Raw genomic sequence first — 12306 nt, 5'->3', positions numbered from 1 at the left:
AGAAAACAGAATGCACAGAAACAAAATCACATACATCTTACTACCCAGAGATAAGTACTCACAACATTTATACATCAACATAAAAACTTTGAAAATATTACTCTGCTTATGTTATCTAATAACCTACTTTTAAACTTTGGCTTCCCTGGTAGTTCAGCTGATAAAGAATCCACCTGCAATGCGGGAGACCTGGGTTCAATCCATGGGTTGGGAAGATCCCCTGGAGAAGGGAAAGGCTACCCACTCCAGTATTCTGGCCTGGAGAGTTCCATGGACTGTATAGTCCATGGGGTCGCAAGAGAGTTGGACACGACTGAGTAACTTGCACTCACTTTTTAAACTTAACAGTAAACCACGACAGTTTCTCCAACAGCAGACAGACATGTAAAACATGCTACCTGACAGCTGCAGTGGAACTACAATTTGCCTAATGCACCCACTATTGCTGGGCATTTCGGTTATAATTTGAGGGTTTTGCTTTTCTTGTTTTATTTTGGCAGTGACAAATAATGCTGCAGTGAATATTCTTGAATATTCATTGAATATTGAATATATCTTAGTTCCTATTTTCTCAGGAAAATTCTAGAAGTAAACCTGGGATTTAAACTTTTAACAGCTTAACTGGACTACATTGCCAAATTTTCCTACCAGGAGACGGCCAAGAATACCTTTCTCTGTATTCTCAGGGAGTACAAAATTATGTCTTCTTGGCAATGTAATGTTTTCATTTATATTTCTGTGAGTGCCCTGAGCTGGGCACAGCCCTATGGTTAACAGCACACACTCTGGGGTCAGGCCAACCTCAGGTTGAACCCTGAACAATTTACTCAGTTTTTCTAAGCCTTGCTTTCCTTATCAGTAAAATGGGAATTACAGGACCTTCTTCATATATTTATTCTGAGGATAAAGTAAGGTGTGGGCTTCCCAGAAGGCTCAGTGGTCAAGACTGCCTGCAATGCAGGAGATGGAAGGAGACGGGGGTTTGATCCCTGGATTGGAAAGATCCCCTGGAGAAAGAAATGGCAACCCACTCCAGTATTATTGCCTGGAGAATTCCATGGACAGAGGGGCGCCAGCGGACTAGAGTCCAGAGGGTCGCAAAGATTCAGACACAACTGAGCAACTACACAGCGACAAAAATAAGGTGTACTCATCATCAGAACTTAATAAATGTTCAGTATTACTGTCAAAGGAGTAGAATCTTAGTTTCCTCTCTGCTGGCTGGGCCAGGCAGCTCAGGCCCCTCCAGTCCATCATCTCCATCGTCTACAGTCAGCATATGGCTGGCCCTGCAGCAGGAGGGGGCTATGTGGCTACAGTGGAGGAGATGGGCAGAAACACTGCCGCATCTCTGCCTTTAGACTATGCAGGGCACCAAGCCACCCCCTTCCGGCCCTCTGGGGATGGAACACAAGTGAGCTACAACCTTTAGACCACACAGACAAGGCAACACTGTACCAGACCACCCAGTAGCCACATGGAAGGACTTCAGGTCCCCAAATGAGGGTAAGGAGAAGCACTGCCTCCCAGCCTGGATCTTACACCCCCCGACTGCTCTCAGAGAGATGCTGACCAAATTTAAGCCACGGAGTTTTCTGTGGCCTCCACTGCAGCAGTTTACCCTGTGTCTTAACTGACACAGAAAAAAGGACCTGGAAGTAACAAGGCAAATTATATGGCACTGGCTTAGCAGATGGGCAGCAGTTACAAGGAGAGACACTAAGATGTGCAGAGCTAACAACCCTTGTTACAGCACAATAAAGTATCCTGTAAGACTTGCAGGCAAAAGATCTGCTCACAACGCCTGTAGCACATGAGCAAACAGGTATGAAAAGGTAAAATGTTGGGATATGCCAGGGAACTCCTGTGACTTTGAGCAAAAAACTACAGAGGATGAGATGGCTGGATGGCATCATCAACTCAATGGACATGAGTTTAAGTAATACTCCGGAAGATAAGTAAGGACAGGGAAGCCTGGAGTGCTGCAGTCCATGGGGACACAAAGAGAGGGATCCAACTGAGCGACTAAACAACGACGACAGCCAGACCAAGAAGGCTTCCCACGTGGTGCTAATGAAAAAGAACCCGCCTGCCAATGCGGGAGACTTAAGAGATGTGAGTTTGATCCCTGGGTCAGAAAGATCCCCTGAAGGAGGGCATGGCAACCCACTCCAGTATTCTTGCCTGGAGAATCCCATGGACAGAGGAGCCTGGTGAGAGTCCATGGCGTCACAAAGAGTCAGACATGACTGAAGCAACTGAGCATGCACACACCAGACCAAGGGATACTCAGGTGAGACCTGTTCTGCTTGCAAGCAGAGGTGGCAAGGGGACAGGCAGTGACAGCCCTTCTGAGTCCATGCAGGGACAGATAAGATGGGCCCGTCCAACTGCACAGGTCAGAGTAAGCGAGCCACTCTCCCCCAGCCTACAGTATGTCTAATCTTCGTTCATTAAATGGAGAAAAAGACAAACGAGTCAAGCACAAAGCCAAGAATAAGAGGGTGAGAAGTCCCGGTCTAGGAGAACTCTTTAGGAAGATTACTCTCGTGTGAGACTGATTAGAAGCGTCTGGTGAGAGGCCTACTTCAGTTAATTGCTTGAGAGAACTGTTTTGCAGAACAAACCATAAGCCCCACTCACACATACCCGTGACTGACCCTCAGAGGAGCCCTAAGACCCCACCCCCAGCTTCACCATGTACACCAAGGGAGCGGCACCAAACATGCAGCCTCCACACCCAGTGGCTGTCCGCACTTGAGATGTGGCAGGTGAGGGCAAGGGATGACGATGGACCTTCCAAACTGCAAAACCAGGTCCAACAGAGGACAATAGGCGACCGAGCTACTCCCAGAGAACAAAGGGCGGCCAGACAGGCCAACCCAAGCCAACAGGACCCGAGGGCTCCTGAACACTGCCTTGGAGCCAGCCACACTGCTCCTTTCTGTCTCAAATGACCGAGATTGCACTGATCCCTCACTGTAACTCATTGTCTGTTAGTTTGCTTACAGCTGGCTGATGGGTGGAGGCGGGAGGGCGGTTGTGTGGTTCACCTAAAGTCAGTCCCGGGCGTTCTGCTGCCACTGGCAGTGCCTGGAGTTGACTCACAGGGGAGAGAGGAGGGACGGCGGGGCATGAGGCAGGGGGCTACTCCCAGGGGTCTGGACATCAAGGGACACGGCTGGGAGACACTGCCCCTGATGCCAAGAGTCTTCTCTCCCGTGGCAAGAGTACCTGGACTGGAAATGGGTTGGGTCAGTAAGAGCTGTGTCTCCATTTTCCCACACTCGGCAGGGCCTGTGACTCCGTATGAGCTTACAACCCCTAGGGGATTAAAGCGTGCCACTTTGGGGTCTTGGACTCAAAGCACTCTCATTCTTCAGCTGCTACCCCCCTGGCCTGTGAGCTGGTCCATGGGTGACACCCAGCCTGCACCCCAGATGCAGACAAACCCCACCTAAGGGACAGCTGAGTGACAAGATGGTGAAGGGGGGACCAGGGTCCATGAATAAAGGCCTGGCCCAGAGATACCCGCCAGCAGGCCTCCGCCACACTGTAAGGGGAGAATGTGGCATCTGTCTTCTCTAAGCTGCAGTCTCTGAGGGGCTTCTTCTGACAGTTTAGTTAGGAGCCCCAAGGGCACAGGGAGCACAGGTGACTGACTGACTCCCGAGGGGCCCGGAGCGCTGCTCTTCCATCAAGCTCCCAGGTGACGCCAGTGCTGCTGGTCTGGGGACCACAAGCCAAGAGCTACTCATCACTGAGCTATCAAGTGTCCTTTGCCCATTTTTTTCTGTGGGGGTGTTTTTCTGAGGATAATTGGCTATGTATAGGATGACTGGGTCAGGGCTGGAGTTCAAACATTTAAGAAAGATAGAGCATCTCTGCGTCCCACCTTCTACAGGGCCACTCCCCTCAAACCCTATCAACATTAACTGATATTAATTAAACCTTTGATAGACCAATAGATATTATAATACAAATTTAATTAATTTGCAGTCCTAAGACTATTTTTTTTCCTGAAGTTTTCATCTTTTTCCTATAAATGTGAAAAACTATTTAAGGAGCAATCATTTGTTTTATACGGTGCATTTTTCTCACATCTGTCATTTCCCTTTCTGTGGTGTCATTCTCATGCACAGCTATTTCTCCAAAATGGGTTCAAATCTTCCCATCCTTGCCTGAATGATCTGGACCTTATGCACTGCACTTCGGAAGGCCTACTACACTCCTTCAGAGCAGGAAGAATCATCTATGCAATCTACTCTCAGGAAACCAAGGCAACAGGCAGAATAACTTAATAAAACTATTACTTTTAACTTTATTTTTGTATCCAGCCACTTCACTGCACCTTTACCAAGAGTTTTTCAGTTACTTCTCCAAGTCACATTTTTAGAGTTTCCTCCTTGTTTAATTGCCCTAACTGCCTGAGTTGAATTCTCAGTCATTTCATTTTTTCTTATTTGATAATAAAAGCCTTCAAGCAATACAAATCTGTTTCTGATCACCACTTCAGATTTATTCCACAGATGTTGAAATGTATTCTCCTATAAATTTTCTGAGACTTCCTTGGTGGTCCAGGGGTTAAGACTCTGAGCTCCCAGTGCAGAGGGTTTGCTCCCTGGTCAGGAAGCTAGATCCCACATGCTGCAACTGACAGTTCGTTTGCCACCAAGACACGTCACAGTCAAATAAATAAATAGTTTTTTAAAAAGAAGTATTTTCTAAGAATATTCCTTTCTATTACTAAGAATACTTGTTTTTATTTCCCTTCACCTGAGCATCTTAAAGTTTTTAATTTCCTAGTTTTGTTTTGTCTTGTTGCCATTTAATGTTTACTGAGTTCACAATGGATTTCATTTTGTTCACAGAATGCTAACTGTGTGTTTCTGCATCTTATTCTGAGGAGCCGAAAGCACAACCACACGTCCCAAGAAAGAAGGCACCATGTGGGCCACAGCACAGAGACCGGGGAGTAGCCATGGAGCCCATCTTAAATGTTACTGTTCAGACCGTGTCATCTTAACTCTGGCCTATTTGGTCAAGAACTGAGACAGGTATATTAAAGCCTGCTACTCTTGAGTTCTTATACTTTTGCATTTCTGGTGTGATGCTACATTATATAACTCATAAAGGGGTGTGAAAAGTTGAGGATTACACTGTTCTTCTATTTTAAAAATAAGCCCCCATCTCCCACTCGATGACTGTATCCCTGAGTTCTGCCACCTGAAGGTAATATCATGACCTTTGCTTTCATCACGTATGTCTGACGTGGTTAGGCCCATCCTTTCAGTCAGTCAGTCAGTTCAGTCGCTCAGTCGTGTCCGACTCTTTGCGACCCCATGAATCGCAGCATGCCAGGCCTCCCTGTCCATCACCAACTCATCCTTTAGCGCTGGACAATTTTACTTTGTAGATAACTCCTGCAACCCCTCTGTCATCAAACTTGAGGGTGGTTTTAACCTGGTGCCTGTGGAAATGAATGTCACTGACAGAGCAACAAAGAACAAGGCCTAGGATAAAATGACCTTGTTTCCCAAGCTTGGACCATCTCTTCAGTGCAAGGCAGCTCAGACTTTAATCCACCAACATGCATATGACTCTCCACGAAGAGACAGAAGTTTACTCTTGCCTCAAAGCCCATTTTCCCAGTGCATCTATCCATCTCTCCTGGAAAGCACAGGAACAGATGGGAAGGCCCTCGAGAGTATATGATGTAATAGGATAAAAAAACACAATCTTAACCAGTTTTCAAAGGAATCTGAGAATTTGAATTGTTGAAAAGTTTGCTTTTTAAATAATAAGTTTATTTACATGGCAGTTCTGAGCTACAGCTTCCACAGAATTTTCTTTAATGCCAGGAATTAACATTAAGCAGAACAACGAAACTTCACTGAAGTGTCTAAATTCTAGGAAGATCAAAGCACCTATTCTAGGGCTGATCATAGCTCTAACACATACATCTTCAATTTATAATTAGTAAGCTTTCTTTGTACATTTCTAGAGAGGTTTTACGGAGAAGGTAATGGCAACCCACTCCAGCACTCTTGCCTGGAAAATCCTTTGGATGGAGGAGCCTGGTAGGCTGAAGTCCATGGGGTCGCTAGGAGTCGGACACGACTGGGCGACTTCACTTTGACTTTTCACTTTCATGCATTGGAGAAGAAAATGGCAACCCACTCCAGTGTTCTTGCCTGGAGAATCCCAGGGACGGGGGAGCCTGGTGGGCTGCCGTCTCTGGGGTCGCACAGAGTCGGACACGACTGAAGCGACTTAGCAGCAGCAGCAGAGAGGTTTTAATTTTCAAAGTATCTTCCATATACATTATTTCATTTAATATTTACAACCTTATGAGGTAAATGATGAAAGTATTATCATTTCTACTTAAGGTATAAGAAAACAGGCTTGGACAGCTGAAGGGATCTGCCCACACTGGTCCAAAGACTCACCCATGGTTATCTACTGGCAGAAGAATGGCTTGGAGTCAAGTTTGACAAAAGACCTGTAAAATCTCATAAAAGTATCTTGATGATAAACCAAGTCAATATCATGCCGCCTGTCAAGGATTATACGCACTTTTCTCTACTATGTACTTTTATTAGAACTCTAAAAGTTGGACACTTTAAAGCGGAAGAGACTGTGTTCTGATATTCAATTACTTATTAAATGGCCTCTTTAGAAGCCAAGAGGGAATAGATAAACTGATTACATTTAATTTATTCAACTAAGAAAAAAACACTTCAGCAGCCCCAAGAACACACTGTCACCAAGCTCTGGCGCAGCACTTAACACTATCTGCTCCACACTACAGTTTACCTTATTTCGGCAGCCACCTGGTAAGGCGTTGTTTTCCAAGCTTCCCCTTTCACTATTCTCCCATCTGCCACTCTTACTGTGATCACATTGCTTGTATCTCCCTTCTTTTCAGAAATGGCAAGTAAGAGCTGATGATCTTTCTTCAATATTTCAAAAAACTTCAATCTTTCCTTCATAAAATTTGGTGGATTCTTCACCTGAAAGCCATCAGAATACAGAATATGGTAAGGTTAACACACACAGCTCACTTTTTTTCTAACTGCTCAGCTCTAAATAAGCCCCACCCTCCTCAGCAGGCCCAGGGCATCCCCCCGAACCAGCCCCTAGGCTCTGCTTTAACTCCCACTCTCTAGAGACTCCCCTCTACAGGGCTGACCCCTTCCCAACTAAGTGCCTGCGTGCTCCTGTCTGACTCTGCGACTCCATGGCCTGTAGCCCACCAGGCTCCTCTGCCCCTGGGGTTCTCTGGGCAAGAATACTGGATTTCCTTTTCAAGGGGATCTTCCCAATCCAGGGATTGAAGCTGAGGCTCCTGCATTGGCAGGCAGGTTCATTACCACTGAGCCACCAGGGAAGCCCAGGTCTTACTGAGCCATGCAAACCCCTCTTCTTCCAACTGGCATCGCCCTTCTCTGCACACTTAGCAAGCCTGTGCACAGAGCCACACAACTCAGCCCTTAACTGATACACTATCTGACTTTGTTCTCTAGTTGTTTCTCCTATTTGTCTGAACTCCTCAACCCCAGGGATCTCTGTGAGGCCAAGTACTCCTCCTCTGCTATTACCAAATGCTGATGTACTTTTATCAGTTCTCTCCAGTTGCTGTAATGACTTATATTAAAAAAGCAACAAAGCCAGTTTCCTTAACACAACAGAAAAGCTCTGCTGTCTCAACTTAAAGCAGTGCTTTATGGCTGTGTGGCTGTCTCATCTCTAAGCTAAGATAGCTTTTTTTTTTTTAAATCTTTATTTTTGGCTGTGCTATCTCTCTTTTGCTGCACAGGCTTTTCTCTAGTTTTGGTGAGTGGAAGCTACTCTCTATTAGAGGTGCATGGGTTTCTCATTACAGTGGCTTCTCTTGTTGTGGAGCATGGGCTATAGGTGTCCAGGCTCAGTAGTTGTGGCTTCCAGGCTCTAGAGCTACAGTTCATGGAGTCACAAAGAGTTGGACACGACTGAGCACAAATACACACACACACACACCCCTGGGCAATTAACTATATAAGCGTATTTAAATTACAGGTTATTTTCACATATAATATTACATATTATTTTATTATTTATATGTATATTATTTATTATTATTATATATGCAATAAAATTACATATTATTTCCACAGCAATGACTTACCTCATTGTCAGGGTCGATCTCCTTTTTAACATCCTCTTCTGGGCTTTGACTAGGAGGAGGCTGACAAACAAACGGAAATAATAAACAACTCATACCAATGACCACAAAGGGCAACAGGTTTGAAGCCTAAGAAACAGGGACAGGGGTAGGCAGCAGGTATCCCATATGAGAGGCCCTCCTGACCACCACCTTCAACCCTCAACAGGTAAGTGGTTTTCTGGGGTTCAGTCCTTCCTGACTGTGCATTTTCACACATTCTTGCTAACTGTTCAGTTCAGTTCAGTCGCTCAGTCGTGTCCAACTCTTTGCGACCCTGTGAATCGCAGCACGCCAAGCCCCCTGTCCATCACCAACTCCCGGAGTTCACTCAGACTCGCGTTCATCAAGTCAGTGATGCCATCCAGCCATCTCATCCTCTGTCGTCCCCTTCTCCTCCTGCCCCCAATCCCTCCCAGCATCAGAGTCTTTTCCAATGAGTCAACTCTTCACATGAGGTGGCCAAAGTACTGGAGTTTCAGCTTTAGCATCATTCCTTCCAAAGAAATCCCAGGGCTGATCTTCTTCAGAATGGACTGGTTGGATCTCCTTGCAGTCCAAGGGACTCTCAAGAGTCTTCTCCAACACCACACTTCAAAAGCATCAATTCTTCGGCGCTCAGCCTTCTTCACAGTCCAACTCTCACATCCATACATGACTACTGGAAAAACCATAGCCTTGACTAGACGGACCTTAGTCGGCAAAGTAATGCCTCTGCTTTTGAATATGCTATCTAGGTTGGTCATAACTTTTCTTCCAAGGAGTAAGCGTCTTTTAATTTCATGGCTGCAATCACCATCTGCAGTGATTTTGGAGCCCCAAGAAATAAAGTCTCACACTGTTTCCACTGTTTCTCCATCTATTTCCCATGGAGTGATGGGACCGGATGCCATGATCTTCGTTTTCTGAATGTTGAGCTTTAAGCCAACTTTTTCTGTGTACTTAATATATTTTGCTCTTTAATGATTCCCCCCACCCCAAATCTTAAACAATGTTCCTGGAAGTCAGTTGCAGAGCTGTCACCAGCGACTTTAAATGCACTGTTTCAGGAAGGTGTTACCCAGGAACACCACAGTCCCCTGACAAAAAAGTGAGGAACATCCACAGTCTGAGCCACAGCAAGAACTTCAAATACCCTATATCACTGGAAGGTAAGTGAATCAAAACAATAACATGCATGCATGCTCAGTCGCTCAGTCATGTCTGACTCTGCGACCCCAAGGACTGCAGCACGCCAAGCTTCCCTGTCCTTCCCCATCTCCCGGAGCTCACTCAATCTTATGTCCATTGAGTCGATGATGTGATGATGTCATCCAATCATCTCACCCTCTGTTGCCCCCTTCTCCTCGTGCCCTCAATCTTTCAGAACACTATTAAGTGACAAGGTTAAATACGCAAATCTCAAAACAGACCTCCCCCACCCTGCCCCGGAAACCAGGCAAGGACCAAACACCCCGAGCCACCTGTCGTCAACAGGTCAGACCAGCCATTGATCAGAACGAAGGGAACGGTTTCTATAGGGAGTTGCTGGTCTTCCGCCCAAGCAAAGAACACTGAGTTTTAAACACCGCAACATTTTTTTCAAAGAAAGAAGAACCCCATTTCTGCCACTGAAGAAAATGAGTAGCGGACAATTTAGAAAAGCTGAGACTTCACTGCAAACGCAGCGGCCCTGGGGTGTCTGGCTTGCGGTGGGCTCCGGGCCCGAGCGGGGTCGTGGGGGGAACGGGGAGGAGGTCCGGTCTCAGCACCTTCCTGCCGCCCATCGGTCCTCAGCGCATCCGCACCTGCCGCCCCCCCCCCCAACCCCCGGCGCACCCGCCCAGCCCGGCAGACAGCCCCCTCCTCCGTACCTGCGCGCCTGCGGCCGCGAGCCCCGCCTCCGCCCGCGCCGCGCTCTCCAGCCGCGCTTGGTGGCTCAGCTCCTCCGCAAGGCACAGCCGCAGACGGTACAGGCGGTGGCGCAGCTCGCGGTTCTCTGCCCGCAGCTGCGCCACCTCGCGCGTGAGGCACGGCCCCTCGGCCTGGCAGCGGTCCGGCGCGTTCAGCTGCTCGTCCCTCAGACGGTGGACCTCCGCCCACAGCCAGCGGATGTCTTCCTCCTGCCGCGCCAGGCGCGACGCCACCGCCTCAGCCGCAAGGGCCTCAGCCGCCATGGCGGCAAGCTCGCCTCCCACACGCACGGACGCCACGCGTGGACAGCCGGCAGTGAAGGGGCGCACTGCGGGGGCGGGGCGCGGCCAGCGGTATATAAGCGGGGGGGCGGGGCGCCAGGGCAGGGTGGGGCTGGTTGTACACTGCAGGGGCGGGGCGATAGATGCTGACGGGGAGGCAGATACTGGGCGGGGCTATAGGACCTGTAGGGGCAGGGCGATGTGGAAGGGTGGGGCCGGCCGTGCAGCGCAGGAGCCGGGCGATAGTAGCTGAGGGGGGCGGAGATATGAGGTGGGGCTCTAGGAATTGTAGGGCGGGGCCATGTGGAAAGGTGGGGCCGGCTGTGCACAGCCGGGGTGGGAGGATAGGCGCTGGAAAGGCGGTGCCATAGGACCTGTAGGGGGCGGGGCGAATCGAAGAGGTGGAGCGAAAGGTATAGTAAGGAAGGCGGGGTATTGGGAGGGGTGGGGCCGGTTGTAAACTGCGGGGCGGGACTATGGAACGAGGGGCGGGGCAGTGGAAAAGGTCCAGGGGCCAGAAACCAGGGAGGGGCTGGCCAGGTGGACCCAGGTTGGGCACTCCTTTGGACTGGAGACCACCAGGTACCGGCAAACTGGCCTGTACAGCGGCGTTGGCCCTGAACAGGTACAAGGTAGCTTCAGAGCTACCAGTATGTTCAGTTCAGTTCAGTCACTTAGTCGTGTCTGACTCTTTGCGACCCCATGGACTGCAGCACGCCAGTATGTTGCCAAAATGCAAATTATCCAAAACCTGGGGAACATCTCCCTTCCCAGAATGGTTCTTGGCTTTTCCCTCTCAAATGCTGGCAGTCACCATTCTTTTAACTTGCCCCCAGATTCTAAAAAGTGGCCATTGAGAACTGACCTTCTTTGGCCTCATGCCAAGGCTGGCCAAGTGCAGAGGCCATGGCACCAGGGCACTCAGATTGCTTCAAAGATTTACATCTGATGGCATAAAATTGCTAGCGCCTTGAGGGTAGGACTAATGCCACATGGTCTTTGTGTCCCTCATAACCGTGAGCACACACCCTCCCATAGAAGCAACACAAGTTGATTTTTATTAACATTTTTATGGCTTGGGATGTGGCAAACCTCGTTCTAAGGTCTTTACACAAGTATGAACTCCTTTAATAGATACTCATATTGAGAGAGACAGCCATTTATAGGTTGAGAAACTGAAGCAAAAAGAGGTTACATGATCAATAGTGGAGGGAGGAATGAGCAGGCGGAGCACAGAGGATGTTAGGGCGATGAAGCTCCATCTGATCCTGTAATGACAGACACATGATATTATGCATTTTCCAAACCCACAGGATCTGCAACACCGAGAGAACTATGCGCACTCTGGGTGATAATTACATGTCAATGTAGAGTCATCCTTGTAACCAAAGTACCCCTCTGGTGGGGCATGTTGATAATGGGCAAGGGGGAGGCTGTGGGGTGGGGTAGCGGGTACATGGGGATGCTTTGTACTTTCTGTTCAACTTTGCTGTGAACCTAGAACTGCTCTAAAAAATAAGGTCTGTTAAGACAGGGGTTCCCGTGGCCTATTAGGAACCAGGCTGCACAGCAGGTCAAAGTTAGGGTTAAGGTCAGGGTATGTTTGAAATGGGGCTTCCCTGATGACTCAGCAGTAAAGTATCCGCCTGCAATGCAGGAGCCACAGGAGAGATAGGTTCAATCCCTGGATCAGGGAAGATCCCCTTGTCGAGGGCATGGCAACACATTCTAGTATTCTTGCCTGTAGAATCTTATGGACAGAGGAGCCTGGCAGGCTACAGTCCATGGGGTCGCAAAGAGTTGGATATGACTGAAACGACTTAGCAGGCAACACGAATGTTTGAGATAGCTTCAAATCTTCATACATTCTGGATTAAAGTCAAGGCGGAATATCCTGAGATTAGCACAAAAGTACTGAAAAGCCCACTT

The 12306-nt window shown here is 48.2% G+C and overlaps 1 protein-coding gene across 2 annotated transcripts in view; it reads right to left on the bottom strand.

Annotated features, from left to right (window-relative positions):
* TARSL2 (threonyl-tRNA synthetase like 2) overlaps nt 1-10444 on the bottom strand; it is a 44803-nt gene extending 34359 nt beyond the window's left edge. For both annotated transcript variants that reach the window (XM_018066494.1, XM_018066495.1), the window contains exons 1-3: nt 10057-10444; nt 8168-8227; nt 6817-7013 (exon numbers count right to left, since the gene is read on the bottom strand). In XM_018066494.1, the coding sequence (XP_017921983.1) occupies nt 6817-7013; nt 8168-8227; nt 10057-10359 (560 nt within the window). In that variant the 5' untranslated portion in view covers nt 10360-10444. The remainder of the gene's footprint in view (nt 1-6816; nt 7014-8167; nt 8228-10056) is intronic.

Source organism: Capra hircus, chromosome 21 (genome assembly GCF_001704415.2).
Source record: "Capra hircus breed San Clemente chromosome 21, ASM170441v1, whole genome shotgun sequence".
Lineage (NCBI taxonomy): Eukaryota > Metazoa > Chordata > Mammalia > Artiodactyla > Bovidae > Capra > Capra hircus.
The sequence above is the reverse complement of the archived record's forward strand: the minus strand, read 5'-3'. Positions and strand labels throughout refer to the sequence as shown.